The 16,537-nt window shown below is 38.3% G+C and overlaps 2 protein-coding genes, 1 non-coding gene and 1 pseudogene across 4 annotated transcripts in view; 2 read left to right on the top strand and 2 right to left on the bottom strand.

Annotated features, from left to right (window-relative positions):
• GTF2H1 (general transcription factor IIH subunit 1) overlaps positions 1-7,383 on the bottom strand; it is a 31,544-nt gene extending 24,161 nt beyond the window's left edge. The window contains exons 1-2 of one of the 2 annotated variants that reach the window (XM_015586384.2): positions 7,221-7,383; positions 2,955-3,056 (exon numbers count right to left, since the gene is read on the bottom strand). In XM_015586384.2, coding sequence (XP_015441870.1) covers positions 2,955-3,026 — 72 coding nt within the window. In that variant the 5' untranslated portion in view covers positions 3,027-3,056; positions 7,221-7,383. The remainder of the gene's footprint in view (positions 1-2,954; positions 3,057-7,220) is intronic. The other variant, XM_006907956.3, reaches the window with a different exon arrangement.
• On the bottom strand, positions 1,873-1,991 carry LOC112476641. Its single transcript, XR_003045178.1, has one exon. It is a non-coding gene; the product is annotated as a 5S ribosomal RNA (ribosomal RNA).
• LOC112476687 lies at positions 2,660-2,778 on the top strand (annotated as a pseudogene).
• Positions 7,384-7,481: 98 nt separating the features above from the next.
• HPS5 (HPS5, biogenesis of lysosomal organelles complex 2 subunit 2) overlaps positions 7,482-16,537 on the top strand; it is a gene marked incomplete at its 3' end in the record, with an annotated part of 30,581 nt that continues 21,525 nt past the window's right edge. Inside the window, exons 1-6 of the mRNA XM_006908135.3 lie at positions 7,482-7,828; positions 9,545-9,708; positions 11,223-11,333; positions 11,505-11,569; positions 12,020-12,212; positions 13,381-13,514. Of these exons, the coding sequence (XP_006908197.1) occupies positions 9,601-9,708; positions 11,223-11,333; positions 11,505-11,569; positions 12,020-12,212; positions 13,381-13,514 (611 nt within the window). The remainder of the gene's footprint in view (positions 7,829-9,544; positions 9,709-11,222; positions 11,334-11,504; positions 11,570-12,019; positions 12,213-13,380; positions 13,515-16,537) is intronic.

Below are 16,537 nucleotides of genomic sequence, written 5' to 3'. Positions count from 1 at the left end.
TATGGTAATTTTTTCCATTATCTGATTCCACTGTCTCCTCACTTCCTGGGAGAAGCCTAGTTTTCTTATCTCACGGTTCCTTGGGGGGTCATCACCCATGTCCTCAAATGTTAGGCCATTTTATTGCCATATTGCTCTGGAGGGGGAGGTTTCTTCTCAGTAGTGTAGATCCCTGGAGGTGCTGCACAGTTAGACTTCCATATTTTTGAATTCCTTTGGAGGCTCCTCAGGTACCTGGACTACCTCTCCTAGTCTGCTGAGTGGATTGTAGAGAAAGACTGAGGGAGTTATGCTCTGGAATAGCTGTCTGTTTTGTTTCCACAGTTGCCTGATGACTTTGCCAGATCCAGGGCCCTGTGACTGGTCTCATCTGGCTGGCTGGCTGTTACCTTCCTCACTCAAGGAGCCTGAGCTGCTGCTTCTCAAAGCTGCTAACCAGCTCAGGGTATCCTTCTCCTTGGCTGCCTTGATGGCTATGAGTGATGACCCCAAACTGAGAGAATTTAATTCTTAACACTTCAGATGCTATTTTCCCCACCTTTTAAAAATCAAATGTCTTCAAATGCTCCCTGTATCTTGGCCTAAGAGCCATTTGTATATGGCTAATTTGTAACATAGGAAAAGGCCTTGAGCTTCTCGCCCCACCCCCAACACTTCTCCCCAGTCCTGGGCGTTTTAAACACTCAACTCAAATGCTAGAGGCTTGGGTGTGGCTATCTGGAATATGAGGCTGAAAAGGATTCTGAAGCTGTCTGGGCTCAACAAAGGACGCCATGATTGATGGTGATGCCTGCCATGGGCTGGGATGGAGAAAGTGGTTAACACAAGTGCCACTTGTAAGCTATTTCTGGGAACAATGAATATGCCATCAGTTATTCAAAATAACAGAATTTCTATCTGGATGTAATGAGAAAGTAAGCATTAGGAAGAGTGGCAGACATTAAAAGTAATAGAAATCAGCAATTATAGATCTTTATAATGATATCTGAAAAATAAAAGCTAATTATTTCTTAAACCATCACCTCTTAGGATTAAGGAAAAATACCACTGAATTAAAAAACTAATATTTCTTATTCACTTATGCAGTGATTTAGAAATAAAAAATACAAGTTAAAAGAGTGAAATCTTAAGTCCTCTGAAGTTGACTACCCCAGTTTTGAGTAGCCAAATCTTCCTATTTATAGGTCTTCTTTCTGGCTACTCTACCCCAAATATGGAAAGGAAAAGGGTTGGTGTGAATACATTCATTCAATAAATGTGTATTGAGCCAAGGAGTCTAGGAATTATCCAAAGACGAATATCTGTCAATTGTGATTCTGCTTTGAAAGAGCTTCCAGACTAGTGAACAACATATATGTGTGTTAGTGTATACCAATTACAGTATGTGAAGTCCCAAAAGAAAGACAAAAAATGGTCTAAATTAAGATTCAGTCAGTTTCTTCACACAAGAAGCGTTGTCAAAGGTTTGTCAGATTTTAGGGCAATCAAAAAAAATTTAGGTATAATAAACAAACCAACCAAATGCATAATTCTTGGGTGTTCTATTTGATCTGTTTTGACAATTGTATACACTCATGTATCATTGCCCAAAAGACAAATAACATTTCCATCACCCCTGAAAATTCTCTCATGTTTCTTTCCAGTCAATTTGCTTCCTCTCACCCTCCAGCAAATAATTTCTGATTTCTATCTTCACAAATTAGGTTTTGTCTATTCTACAATTTCATATAAACAAGATCATGTATTCTTTTGTCTCAGCTTTTTGTTTAACCTGTTTTTTGAAAATCACCATATATTACATGTGTCAGTAGTTCATTCGTTTTCATAAGTAGTTGTGAAATGGATATCTTTTAAAAAACAAAAAACAAAAAATGCCTACAGCACCTGGTCTTCCTAGGTGGTCTCCCATCCAAGTACTAACCAGGCCCCACCCTGCTTAGCTTCCGAGATCAGACGAGATTGGGCACGTTCAGGGTGGCATGGTCGTAGACTTGTGAAATGGATCTTAAAAGACAATTTTGACCAAAAAAAAAAAAAAAAAAGAGAGAGAGAGAGAGAGAAATAGGCATTAAAAGCAGGGAAAAAGAGAGAGAGAGAGAGAAATAGGCATTACAAGCAAAGGGAGTGGTCTGGGGCAAAAGCTTGAGACTCTCTTGGAATGGTAAGTAGCCTGCTCTTGATGTAGCATAAAATTCATCGTGGGGATCAGTAGCTATAAAGTTGGAAGGTTAAGATGGAGACAGTGAAGAGCACCACCCTATGTGGTAGACAAGAAAAAACCTCTAAAAACTTTTCAATAGAAATGTGATTTGTATTTTACAAAATTAATCTGTGGGCAATAGGATACTGAAGAGAAGGAACAGAAAGGGTCTGAATCAGGCTGTGAAAATGGACAGAAAGGGACAAAAGGAGTACTGAGGAAGCAGGATGAATAGATGTTATAAGTACTGAAGGAGGTGTCACAGCTGCTTGCTCATACCTCACTTACTGCCACAAGTATAGTGGTGTTATTTACAGAAATAAATAAGAAGGAAAAACGGGTTTGAAAGTTCTGGACATAAGTGTGAGAAGTTGCTGAGTTTATATTATGTGGGCATTTGTAATTGCTGGGATGGAGCCTAAAAAGCTCAGTAATAAATAGGATTTAAAAAATTCCATAGTCTACGGCCATGCCACCCTGAACAAGCCCAATCCTGTCTGATCTCAGAAGCTAAGCAGGGTCGGGCCTGGTTAGTACTTGGATGGGAGACAACCTAAGACCACCAGGTGCTGTAGGCGTAAAAAATAAAAGTAAGGGATTGTAAACTGAGAAGGTCTTTGAAATCTGTGAAGTCAACCAAGGGTTGCCTTGCCTAAAAAAACAAAAACAAAAACAAAACAGAAACAAAAAAACCCATAATCCCATAACCCTAACATCAATTTTCTTATTTTAAATTGTGCTTATCTGTACCCACCTTAGAAATGTAATCCTGAAGCACATCCAAGTTAATTATCTTGTTTTTCACTTTCCATTGAAAATACTTCATGCTGTTTTATAATCTCCATAGTTTTGATATCTATATGTCATATATAAAAAATTAAAATTCTTAATATATAATACTATCTTTTAATTTGATGCCTCTTAAGGTTTAGATTATTGCCCTTTAAAAAGTTTGAAAATCACTGTCTTAGCCAAAAAAGGATGAATTTTGATTCCACACTCTTAAAATTTAAAAACTCTACCTAAAATTTATTGAATTCTTAATAATATGTGCCAGGTATTAGGCTAAGTTCTTTATGGGCATTATCCCAATCAGTTCCCAGTTAAGAATCCTGGGGTAGGTTCTATAATTAGTTACATTCTGTAGATAAAGAAAACTGGGTCTAAGAAATCAAGATGTTTTCCCAATGCATCAAGAAGTCGCAGAACTGGGTTTGAATCTGGGTCAGTCTGATCTTGGAGTTGCACTGAGCTGTTTTGAAAATATCTATAACTGGTGGTTACCTATAGCGATAGGATTACAGATGATTTGAATGTTCTTTTTGTTTTCTGGATCATCTACAATAGACATGTATTTTGTAATGAAAAAAGCAGTTATTAAAAATGTCTTTCCAAAAAGTTTACTCCCTATCAAACCATGTTTAAAAGGTAACATGGGAAAGTATTAGGGGTGTCAGTATAGGTAAGAATTAAAACTATTTATTTTCAATTTCTGTTGTATGAGTATATCATTGATTTTTTACTTAGTTTTAAAACTGTAATTAATAAAGGAATGTGTATTTATGGAACCATAAAATAATATTAATTTTCTAATATTCATTATAATAAACAAATATCAAAATTTAAAAAAACTGTTCATACTATGTAAAATTACACTGCATACCACATAAACCACATTTTAGGAAACATGAATCAAAATCCAAGAAAGATGGAAAGGGAGGGTAAGCGGATGACTACAGAATAATTTTAAGTATATTCATGTATGGAGGAAAAGCAGTGAGCAAGGAGAGCTGACAGAGCAAGTCCCTAATTTACTGGGCTTACAGGTACAAATAACAAGTTAGTTTTGGAAAAGAACAGATAACATTTCTGATATGAAAAGAAAGAAAAAAAGTGAGGACAGAGAAACTGTAGAGCATAAAGCAGATTGATAGAACTGACTTTATTAGTCAGCTACTTTAAATCAACTGGGAAAAACAAAGCCTCCTATGTACAGCATGTAAAACCACTAGTATTAAAACCCATTTGTGGGGAAACTTCGAAAATTAATCAGAGATAAGTTATTGAACATAGAGCATGACCAATCAACTGTCTCACAGCAACCTTGCTTGGCAAATTTCCCTGGTCATCTGTAGCACCTCTGTTAATTGTATTAGGACCAGTTTTAGGAAGTTTAATAGATCCAGTGGGGCTATCCTACAATAACTTCTGATTTCTAGATATTTCTTGAAGATGGTTGGTTGAGTAGCAAGAACTTCTTCCCCATTGACCTCTAAGATCCACAGAATATTTCGTTTATGAAAAATACTGGTGTAGTTACATTTAAAGAAGTTGGCTTGATGAAGATCTGGCTTTCCTTAAAAGATTGACCTTACGAAATGATTTGCCACAAGACTTCTTTAAATAGCAAGATCTTCCAGTAAAGGCATTAATTCATTTGCAGTTAAAAATTCATTTGACTGAAGCTAAATGTACATGCCTTGTTCTGAGTCTTTTGCATATTCTCCTCCCCATTAACTAACTTCTCATTTTTTTGGTCTGCTCTAAGTTTCAAAGTTACTAGGCAAGGTCTCCTATTTTTCTCTTTCTAGCACTTATCACAACTGGAAAAGAACAGAAAACTTTTCTGATATGGAAGGTAAGGAAGAAAAGATAAGACTGAGAAAGTGTAAAGTGGACCATAAATTAGATTAATAGAATAGACTTTAATTTTTAAAGTAATTCTTTTAATGTCTATCTCCCCTGACAGACTGCAAGCTTAATAAAGGACAGAGGCTATATATATTGTGTTCATTGCAATACAGCACCCAGCAGCATATTTTTGCATATAGGAAGAGGCCAATAAATATCTATGATATCTACTTAAGATCTTTGTTGTTAAAAGAATATAATCTTGGTAAGACACAAGAAACTTTTGCATATACATCTGCAGCTAAAATCTGGGAAGCACTATAGCTCTCTACTCACAGATCAGAGTACCATTCCTCACAGACACCAATAATTGGTTTCTAAGGAAACAGGGATAAGAAGAATTTGAAACTATGCAGAAAAAAATCTTTAAATTATAGCAGTTCTGCATTTCCATTACCTATATCCCCTTTTCCAACGTGCAGAGATAAATGGGTCAAAGAAAAAAAAAAAGGGCAACAAGTGAAAAATAAACTCTTCTTTATCGCTCTCTAAAAGAAGAGTGGCTGTATCTGTCAGCATACAAAATGGAGATTTGGAATGCTACTTGCCATTAGGCAATCAAAAAACTTTTTAACAATTCAGCATTACAGGGAATAAGACCTTGGAAGTATGTAAAAGAGACCAAAATGTACTGTTTTAAGGATAGTTACACACACAAGGAAAATATTAAGGGAGAATAACTGATGTAGCAATTTCAAGACCAAACACTTTTTCATCTTACAGCAGTGCAGGGTGAGGAAAGAGGAAGAAAATGCAACTGAGATGCAAGATAGAGGGAAATACATGCTCACATTCACTAATAAATACTGCATGCTGACAAGAGTACAACACCAAAATTGAAAGAAGAGCAATCAGTTGGTAATCAAAATGGGAAAAGGAGGGACTACTGGATGCTTAACACTGCCAAAATGCGGGCAGAGAAGACAGGAGGAAGGGCGCTGACACACACCTCTTGCACCAGTGTCCATGAGGTACGTAAAATAGTGGTCAAACTGCTAGCAAAGCTCAAGATACACTAGATTATGTTCTTCTGGTAGTAGGAAAAAACCAGCAGCACAGAAAAACAGGGCTAAAAGGTGGACAGACAGACCAGCAAGAAGATATGTCTTGAGAGCAGTAGTACATATAGGAAGCAGTCTTGATTGACTGGAGCTGATCATTTGGTTCATTACTTTTAACTGATTTCTCTCTATGCACTCATCTTCCTAGTATTTTTAAAGAGCCATCTCTGCATTTGCATGGATTATTTTTTTTACCATATGTATTTCATATTACCTAGGACAGACTCAAACCCATCAATCTGCTGCACTACCATATGTATTTCATATTACCTAGGACAGACTCAAACCCATCAATCTGCTGCACTGCTAGATGTTAGCTAAGTGAGAGAACAGGTTTAATGGCCCCAAATTCTGCCCCTCCCTTCCAAATGAAGGATTTAGGTCTGCTAAAAGGTACAAAGTTCTCCCTAGAGCCCAGTTCTTCTGTAAGCCATAGGCCCTTACTAGAGGTTCTCTCTCCTTCTGTTGTGACCTTTCCATCTCATTTGTCCTAGTTTTGACTTTGCTTTACATATTGAGATCCCTGGTAAGAATTCATGGGAATTATTCCATTTCTTTATGGAGTCAATACTTACTGCAAGATATATTTCAAAGTATTTAGTTTTTGTATGTTTAAAAATTGGGTCTGCTAAAAGGCAAAAGGTTTTTATTTCTCTCCCCTCTCTCATTTTACAGACCCTAAAACGGGCGTTTAAGTCGATTAGATACACCTCCTTATTCAATTTAGCCTCTGAGGTCATTGGGAATTTACAAAATAGTTACATATTTCCATGTGTCGGTGGTCTATTTTTAAGATGATTGAATTCGGCATAGACCAAAACTGGGGGAGGGTATGTGTGTGAACTGGCACACGTGTTAAGGTTTTAAGAACAGAAGGATTGACAGGTGAAGCAAAAGGTGTGTGGCCAGTGAGGTGAAAGCTTTTCTCTTACAGAAACCCAAAGACTCAACAGCACATTTCCTAACGGGAAGGGCTCCTAGGCAGAGGCCTCCACGTCCTTCATTCTCAAGAGCCAAGTCTGATCCCGGTTTTGGGTAAATCTTTCAGTCTCTGTTCTCAGTAGAGTAGGCTTCTTACAAGAAAGTAAATTATGGTATATGTCTTCACCGTTTCAGGATAATAACGGGCTACCCATAAGGCAGGCTTGGGAGTTGTGGGGACGACAGGGACACATGAAAAAGGGGCAGAATCCGCGCCGTCCTGCGGCCCCCCGGGCCTGTCAGCAATTCGCCCACCCACTCATCCCCATTTTTCAGTTTAAACTTACCAGGTGGGAGCTACGGCCCTGGGAAGGGAGTAAGTAAGTGGGCTGGGTAGGGTTGAGTTCCGCTGCGCTTCTTAGAGACGCTTCAGGGACGAGGCTGAAACCCAGTAGCCGCCGCCGCCGCCACCGCCTCTCTTACTAGGGGGTCTCGCCTCCATCGCTGGCTGCGAGGACTCTGAGGGCACGTGACCGGAAGCACCAAGGCGGGCCTGCAGGACACGTGACCCCAGAGCGTGGCCGCCATGACACCTTCCGCTGGTTCCCTCCCTCCCGCGCCGGTTCCCGCTTGTTTCATTTTCTCTCGCCGGCTTCAAGTGATGAAAGGTGCCGGTATCCTGGATGGCGCACTCCTTTGGCCTAGAGAGCCTCGGGTCGCAGCTTGAACTGTGTCTTAGGCCGGCAGCTGCCTGCTGACTACAGGCCGCGGAGAGCGTAATTGCGACCGCGGCCTGAGGGGGAGGGGCCACACGCAAGCTGGGGCGTAACCTGTCACGTGACGAGGAAGTACCGTTAACAGTGCTGTCCTGGCGTCCCCGGCGCTCCGGGATGACGTAAGCCAAGGAGAGGAGGAGCGAGAGGGGAGACAAGCTCCGGTGCAGCTCCAGCGCTGGGTGAGTGTACCGGCGCTGAGCCGGGAGAGACGGCCTGACTCATAGAAAACTGGGGACTACTGACCTGGAGATGGTTAGGACAGGGTTGAGACCTATTGGCTGCTGGTCTGTTAGTTGGCTTTGATAAGTTGATTCCTGAGGCTCCTCTCCTCAAGCAATCTGAATACAGTATTAAAGTTTAGCTGTTAAAAAGTTAGTAGTTCCGCTGGGCAGGGAGATTCTTGTAGGCAGGGAGTGTCTCCAGCGATGCGTACAAGACATGTCGAATGCATGAATGAGTCGCCATTTCTCTGAGGTGGAGAGTTCTCTGATTCAACAGAGTTCTCTGATTCAACATTATTATAACTTTTTGGGTAGAAGGATCCAATTATGGAAACGGGGGCATCTCCTACTTCCCCTTCGCATAACTTTAGTTTTTGCTGCTTTTTCTTGCCTCTTCCTTCCATGCACCTAGTGGGGAAAAGAGAATGTTGTGATTTGCGTTTGGCGTGAGCAGCATACACTGGTCCATTAGTTAAGTGAGTATACAGTACTAGGGGGATGAGAAAACCTTTTCTTGATCCTACTACTCGATTATGTTGCCATCAAGTAATTTGGGCAAATGGAAAGATGATTAGATTTGGACTCAGGAGAAGTGGATTCTAGTCTCTGCTATACCTTTTAAGAGCTGCGACTTTGGGCAAGCCAACCCCTCAAGAATTTGTTTCATTGACTTTGGTAAGCATTTATAGCCACCTCTTTGCTTCGTTGTTTTGCTAGACTGGAGGTTTGACATACTTTACAGAAGTAACATTTAAACTTAGATTTGCAGGAAGATAGGGTTTTGTTAGATGGAGGAAGATTCAAGAAACACCATATATTAAATCATGGAGGCACAGAAAGTTTATAGAATGAAAGAGGAACAAGAGATGGCTAAATATAGTTGGAGAATGAATGGGAGAGAGGAAAAGGTGGGAGATGAGGATGGAGAAATAGAGATGAGATCATAGATTATGTAAGAAGGGCAGCTCTTGAAGATTTGTACACTGCTTTTTTTAAAGTGCATACTGAAGAAAATCTTGTTATGGGACATTTTAAACAGAAGTAGACAGGATAATACAATGAACCTTCATGTACGTACATATAATCCAACTTTAACAATTTTCAACTTTCTGCTGTTCTTGTTTGTACGCTTTTGCATTTGTAGGTAATTTTGTATCCCTTGTCATGTATAGTTAATAGCAGCTTTCATTTTGAGCTCAGTTCTACTGTATCTAGGTACTGGCTAGGAAGATTATATTCAGTTTTGTGAAAATTTATTTGGATTTTAGTTGACCTCTTGGTTCTGTTGAATCAGAAGTGTGACACAGCAACTTTAAAAACACATCTGATGCTATTTTGGGATTGCTATTTTACCATAGAAAAGTTTGACCAGTTTTCTTCTTAAATCCTACAGTGTCCATTCTACTTACACTGTTAAATAAATAGACTGAGATATGATTACAGAGGATCTTGAGAATCTAGACTTGATTTTTCTGGGAGGTTTAGAGTCAGGGATTGATGCAGTACAAGCTGACAGTTGCATATAATTTACCTATGTATGTTTTTTTTCCACCTAGATGCTGAGCACCTCCAGAGTAGGGATCTTGTGCCTTTTTCTTGTTTCTTTATGTTCTCCACATATTTATTAAATGCATGCCGAATTAGTGGTGAACTTCTTAAATTATTTTTTTGCAGGTTTTATTCAGGAATACTATGCCTATCATTAAACACAGTTCCAACTTTCTGGCTAAATGACTTTTGTGCCAATGATACAGGAGCCCTACAGCCATGTTCTTGCAGAGTTTGAGACTCTGGATCCATTACTTTCAGCCCTGAGGCTGGACTCCAGTCGTCTAAAGGTGAATTTCTTGATCCTTGTATCAATTTCATTTTCATATTCATATATTTGTGTGCTCTTCATTACATTGTGCCCCCTGCCGTTTAGTTTGTTATGTTTTATGGAATCTTGGGTATTCTTACCTGTGCTACAAATGCCTTATATGGAAATACCATGTTCATAGCTCTTTCTTGATTTACTTTTTGAGCTATCATTTGAGTTCTTTTCCATCCTTGGAAACCATGATATTGATTGCTGGGTTTTTTTTCCCCCTCTCAGTAATCTTGCTATCTTCTCTCAGAAAGTAATATATTTGATTGAAAATAAAGTAGTGTAAATGAGTATATCTGTTGCATTTTGAGCAGCTTGAACCACTGCTGTTATATTATGTTCATTCCAAAACAAGGAATTTGGTGTACCCTCCTTTTTAGGGAACAGAGCAAAAGTTATTAGCTCTGCGGGAAGAGGTATATGTTTCCCTCAAATTCTAAGTTCCTTTGATAAACTCAGGAATGACATGGTAAAGAACAAGTCTCATAATCAATTTCAAAATAATTTCATTCTTAGATTTTCGCTCCCACCCCAAAGCACCGTTCTAGTCTCTGAACAAGTGAGACTAGGAAGTAATAGGCAAAGTAATATGAGTTACAATTATGACGATTGATATTAGTTAAGACGTTTTTTAACTGCAGTTTACAGAGTACCTTACCGATAATGGCTTAAGCAATAAAGGTGTTTCTAAACTCCATGGAGGGTAGTGTTTCTGGGTTTAGTATAGTGGCCCAGTAATATTCCTGGGGGCCCAGGCTCTCCATCGTTCTTGTTCTACCATCATTCATATGTTGGCTTTTAGTCAGAGTTTCTGGATTTCAGTCACACGGCTACCCATAGGTGCAAGAGAAACTGGGTAAGTGAATATTTAAGTTTTCGAGCTTCCATGGTGGAAACAGCAAGGTTGAAATTGGTTGGGAATGTCTGTCAGCCAACCAACAATTTTTGCCACAACGTATTGGGCACAGCATGGTCACTGCTTTCTCTTGCGTGCGAGGAGAGGAATCAGCAGGCTGAGGGTGTGGGGAGACATAATAGTATAGTGGCCTTCATCTGTGTCCTCTGCGGTCTTACTTGGTCTAAAAGCTGTGGGTGTTTTATGCTAATTATACAAACTAGAAATGATTTAAATGAGCAAAGGATTAAAGTGGTTTTTTTTATCCCCTGGAGACTTACTTAATCTTTCATCATTGTGGTCAGCATTGGAATGACCAAGCTAAATTACACAAAAGATGAATGGTCTCATAACTGGCTTTTGCCAAGGGAAAATTACTCATTTATACAATTGAGCCTTATCAGCTATTTAGAGATTCAATTAAAAATTTAAAGTCAAAATGTTCTTTCTTCTGTATTTTTCACTATATTGGAATGAGAGTATGAGTGCCATTATGTGTTGTCCAACTGGGTAGGGGGAAGAAACTGTGCACAGATCCTCAGTGCCTATTTGATTGACTGTCTCACGCTTGTCTGTTTACATGTTTTTAGTGTACAAGCATAGCTGTATCTCGGAAATGGTTGGCTTTGGGCAGTTCGGGAGGAGGTCTCAATATCATTCAAAAAGAAGGCTGGAAGCACAGGCTTTTTCTTTCACACAGGGTAAGATTAAAGGTAGCCCTGCCATATCCCATTCAGAGTGTCTTTCATAAATGCATATTTCTTCATTATAAATAATTATTTGGAATAAAAGAAGAATATAAAATGAGATTTAAAAGTAAAAAAATTACAACTTTTGAGAAGCTGCCTAAAATTTTTCTTTTTGTGCTCTAGGAAGGTGCAATTTCTCAGGTTGCTTGTTGTTTACATGATGATGATTATGTTGCTGTAGCTACCAGGTGAGAAACTGTTTTAAAATTATCTGACCTTTTCCAAATGTATTTTAAATTGACATACGTAGCTGTGCCTTTGTTAGGGTCACTAACCATCCCTGTTTGCCTAGAACCGTCCCAGTTTTAGCACTGAAAGTTCTGTGTCCTGGGAATTCTCTCAGTCCCCAGCAAACCAGGATGGATAGTTGGTCACCCTAGTATTTGTGGAAAATGCTTTTATGAGGTGACAATATTTCAATGGCCTTCAAAGAAAAAGGCAGCAAAGATAATCTAGAACATGTAAGTTCTCTTATACTGGATTGGTGAACTAATGCAAGGAAATTAATACCTTTACTTTCTACTTCCTCTTTTCTGAAGAACAAGTTTTCATATATATTTAATATAGTTGATATTGTGATGCAATTCTACCTTTTTCACCATTGTCAAAAATTTGCTTCTGTGACTCAATTCTTGCAGTCAAGGTCTTGTCGTTGTTTGGGAATTAAATCAAGAGCGGCGTGGGAAACCAGAACGAATTTGTGTGTCTTCAGAGCACAAAGGCCGAAAAATTACAGCTCTCTGTTGGGATACAGCTATTCTTAGAGTTTTTGTAGGTGATCACATGGGGAAGGTTTCTGCCATCAAACTCAACACTTCTAAGCAAGTAAAGGTGAGAACCAGTCTAGTTCTTTGTGTATGTGGATGAGATAAAAGGTGTTGTCTTACAGAGTTTAAATTGAAGGATATAATTTTATCCATTGTTTTTCTTGGGGGACTGATCTAGAGCCCAGGATATTAATTTCGAGGAGACTTGTTTGTATGTAGTACATATAATAGCCTGGTTTAACTTGATACTGTTGGCAGGAGGCTTCTGTGAGCTAACTTTAGTCATTTACACTTTGTCTATTGTAGTACTCCATGATTCACTTAAATATGTGAATTATGGCTCTAAATGTATGGCTCACTTAAATATTCTTTAATACTAGGTTATTAAGAAAGAAAAGATGCCTGTTAATAGTTGTGTGAATAAAATGTCACAACATAGAAATGGCACCAATTGCCCAGGCTCTTATTCTTCTTGTCAAAGGTAGAAGAAACTCAAGGGTCTAGGTATTTTTTCTCTGAGGATGGGTGCAACTTACTGTGAATGGAATCTTAAAGGCACCTCCTGTATTGTGCTCAGCTGGGCAGGTCCCCAGGCTTCCTGCCACAGTTACTGTTGGGATAGAAGGCACAAATCTCAGGTTATCCTAACAGAATGCTCTGGTCTCTCATTAAGCCAGGTCCACACTGTTCCTTTTCTCCAAGGCTGTTATATCAGAAGTGGGGGACTTGTCTTTTATTGGTTTATTTCCTTGTAGGATCCTGGCAGAAAAGAGGAGATCTAACTACCATTTGACTACATTATTTTGATAAACATGTCAGAATATTCTTCTGGTTTGGTCATGATTACTCATCAAAGTTATCATTTAATTCCTTACATATTTCATCCAAAATACAATTGGAACCCTACACAGAATATATCCCTAATCTGTCTTTTTCCCAAGGGAGAAGTACTAGCTACACATGAAAAATTCCCTTATATATTTTAAAATTTGCTTCATCTTTTTCATTCCAACCTCTAACACTAGATAATCACAGAACCTTACGAATTCTCTTCCGCAGTCGTATACCAAATTATTTCACATAGCTTTGAGATCCTGACAGGCAAATTAAATTTTGGGCATTAAAATTTTTTTTGTTGTTATCCAAGATATTTTCATTCAAAGGTAAAGAGAAAGAGTAATGTATTACTAAATGTAATGATAAACTTCATTTCCTTGTCATGTCCCATTTAGGCAGCTGCTGCCTTTGTGATGTTTCCCGTTCAGACAATAACAACAGTTGACTCCTGTGTTGTCCAGTTAGATTATTTGGATGGAAGACTACTTATATCTTCGCTTACTCGATCCTTCTTGTGTGACACCGAGAGGTATATTGATCAACCATGAGTCATAGGATATACAGAATTTTAGAACTGGAAGGGACATAGAAGTCACCTAGCCCAAACCTCTCAATTCAATTATACAGATGTTAATAAGGAACCAGCAGTATGCAAGCTGATGTTAGAGAGTAGAGAAGAGATAAAGGAGGCTGAGAGTCTAGTGGGTGACTAAGACAAATATTTAATTAACTCTATGTGAAACATGGTCTAAGTGTCATGAGGGAAGACCAAACAAAGGCCTTTTTAATATGGGGAATCAGGAAGTTTTTCTTGATTGAATTTATTGTTTAAATTTATTGTGTATAATGGAATTTTACTAAAGGGTAAAATTGGATAAAGAATAATTAAGAACTTTATGAAGCGGACAGATATTCCACGGAAATCTCAAGGATGGAGCCAAAGGTCTAGTGAATGGCAGAGGATTGTATTAGAGGTAGCTGTGAAATACCAGAGTAGAGTAGGAAACAGCTTGAAGTGAATATTAGGTATTGCTGCGCTGAAGTTCTTCAGCCTTTCTCGCTGCAGAGAAATTTTCACTGCGCCCCCCATCCCCTCCAGCTACCTTATTCGTTTTGAACATACATAAAGGAAGAGAGAGTTATATAACGAACCCCTGTGAATCTACTAGCCAGTTTCAATAATTTTGATGAGGATTTTTGGTAGGTGAAATTTGGAAGAAGAGGTGTAGTAGGGGATATTCTATTCTAGCAGGAAGGAACAGCCCTTTAGGGGAGGAGTAAGAAAGAATTAGGTATATTCTAGAACCTGCCAGTTTGGCTTGTGAAGGGGAGTTGTGGGAGATAAGTTGGTAAATTGGCACCACTCTGAGAGTGACAACCTTAAATGTCATCCTGGTTAAGTAGGTAGGTTCTCAGATCATTTATAGAAAATCAGAGATTGGAAATTGATTCCCTTAGAACCATTCAGGCTTGGGAAGTCTTTATTTCCAGGGGTTCTTGTATCTCTGAAAACTGCTATTTTAGAAAGCAGGAATATTTATTCCAAAACGTTTGAAGGAATATACGCTAACTTTCAGGGATGAAGACAAGATGTACTTTGTTTTTATTTACTTGGGATGAGAAAGGCATGTGCGAAGGATGCCAATTATAGCAGGTCTCAGGTGTCTGGTTTCAGAGAAACTAGCTGGGCAGTGGAGAGCCAAAGGCTTGAGATACAAATGGTCAGTTTATATGGAATTAGGAAAGATGATGTACTTGCTTCTGACTTTTTTCAGACTATAGATCAGTAATTGAGTTAAGACTTACAAGAACTGGAGATCATCTAGTGTCACCCTTTCATTTTTATAGATTAGAAAGCCTAGGCCTGGTGAGTGATAAAGCTTGCCTGACATCACATAGCTAGGAAGAGGCAGGCAAGATAGGACATTGCGGTTTTGATTTGTGCCCTTTCTGTTACCTCAGTTACCTCTAATATGTCCTTTGACATTAGACCTTTCATCATTAACTTCACTTTTGAAATTTTGGTAAAATATTTGTTAGTTTTACAAAGTTCTTAACTATTTTTCATTTATAGGTTTTCAAGTTTACCAAATGGCCCACTTCAGAAATTTGGCTGGAATTCTAACAAGTGGGCAGAATACTGAACTGAATGAACACCCTCTTGGGGTGGTTTTGAGGATCTAGTGAAGTGGTGTATGTGAAAGGCTTTTTAAAATTAAGAGCTAAATAAGTGGAGGTTTATTTTTCTTTGTGCAGTAGAGTTGCTAATCATTTTCTTGTTTCACAGGGTTGTGGCTAGAGTTGGTTATGAGCATAATATAGAACCTGCTGCTAAAATAACATGTTTTAGAAATGCTCATTTTCTGTAAGCTAGAATTCTGTTTTGGGGGACCTGGATAGCATAATTTTAAAAATTCATTTATTTTAAAAACTTTTTATTTGTGTCAACCTATAGTTCCTCCCAACAAACAGCATTTTTTTTTAAAACAGATTCCTGCTAATCAAAGAAATAGATATGAATTTGGTTCTCCTTCCAGCCACTGTCTACTTTGTCAGTATTGTTAATGATAAAGGTGGATCTTAGGAGGAAATAGAACAAACAGAAACAAAAAGCTATGATACAGTGGAGAGAACATTGGTTAATAGAATCTGACAATATAATTTCAAGTTCTGGTTCTGCCACTTTTAAACATTGCTAAATGTCAGTTTCCCCTTCCAGAATGTAGAGATTGTTTGCAGGATTAACAAAGATAATGTATACGAAGTACTTAGCCTTTGTGCCTGTCACATATTGTTTGAAAATGTAGAAAAGATTAATGAGCATACAGCATTGACTGTATTTGTTCACTCAGCAAACATGTATTGTACTCATCTGGATCTTTAGCACTGTATTAAGCACCACAGAAGATATAAAATAAACAAGAAATATCTTTTATTTTCCAAATGAGGAACATAAGTAATAAAACCAGAACTTCCGATATTGTACATTTCAAAGCACTTTCACATCCATGTTCTTATAGTAAAGCTGATGTTATATTTTATTCACGAAGCAGAAAAGTACAGAGATATCTATTGAATTATTTAAGGTCACGTAGTAAATTCACACTAGAGAGCATATTAGATCATTCTCCATTAAAAGCATTTGAGTATATAGAGCACTACAATGTATTGAGTGCTTTTTGCGGGCCAGATGCTGTGCTGTATACTGGGAATTCAACCAAAGAGGAATAAGAAATGGCCTTTGTCTTGAAGAAAATCATAGTCTACATTTCAGATAGACACAGTTGCCATATGTAATGTAAGTGCTATGAAAACATAGCATGGGAAGCATGTAATTCAGCTTATGGGAGTTGGAAATCTCAGAGGAAGAACGATAGAGCTAAGTCATGAAGAATACATAAACGAGTTTTCAGGAAGAGACATCCTTATCATTATCACCTTCCATGGTCCCAGAAAATGTGCTAAGCTCTTTTATTATCTAGCTTATGTAACCATAAGAGAACAGAATATTCCACAGTGCAGAGTTTCAGAAGGACTTAGCATTTTGAGGAA

This window comes from Pteropus alecto, unplaced genomic scaffold (genome assembly GCF_000325575.1).
Source record: "Pteropus alecto unplaced genomic scaffold, ASM32557v1 scaffold71, whole genome shotgun sequence".
In the NCBI taxonomy this organism is placed as follows: Eukaryota; Metazoa; Chordata; class Mammalia; order Chiroptera; family Pteropodidae; genus Pteropus; species Pteropus alecto.
Note: the sequence above shows the minus strand (reverse complement) of the source record. Positions and strands in the feature narration are given on the sequence as shown.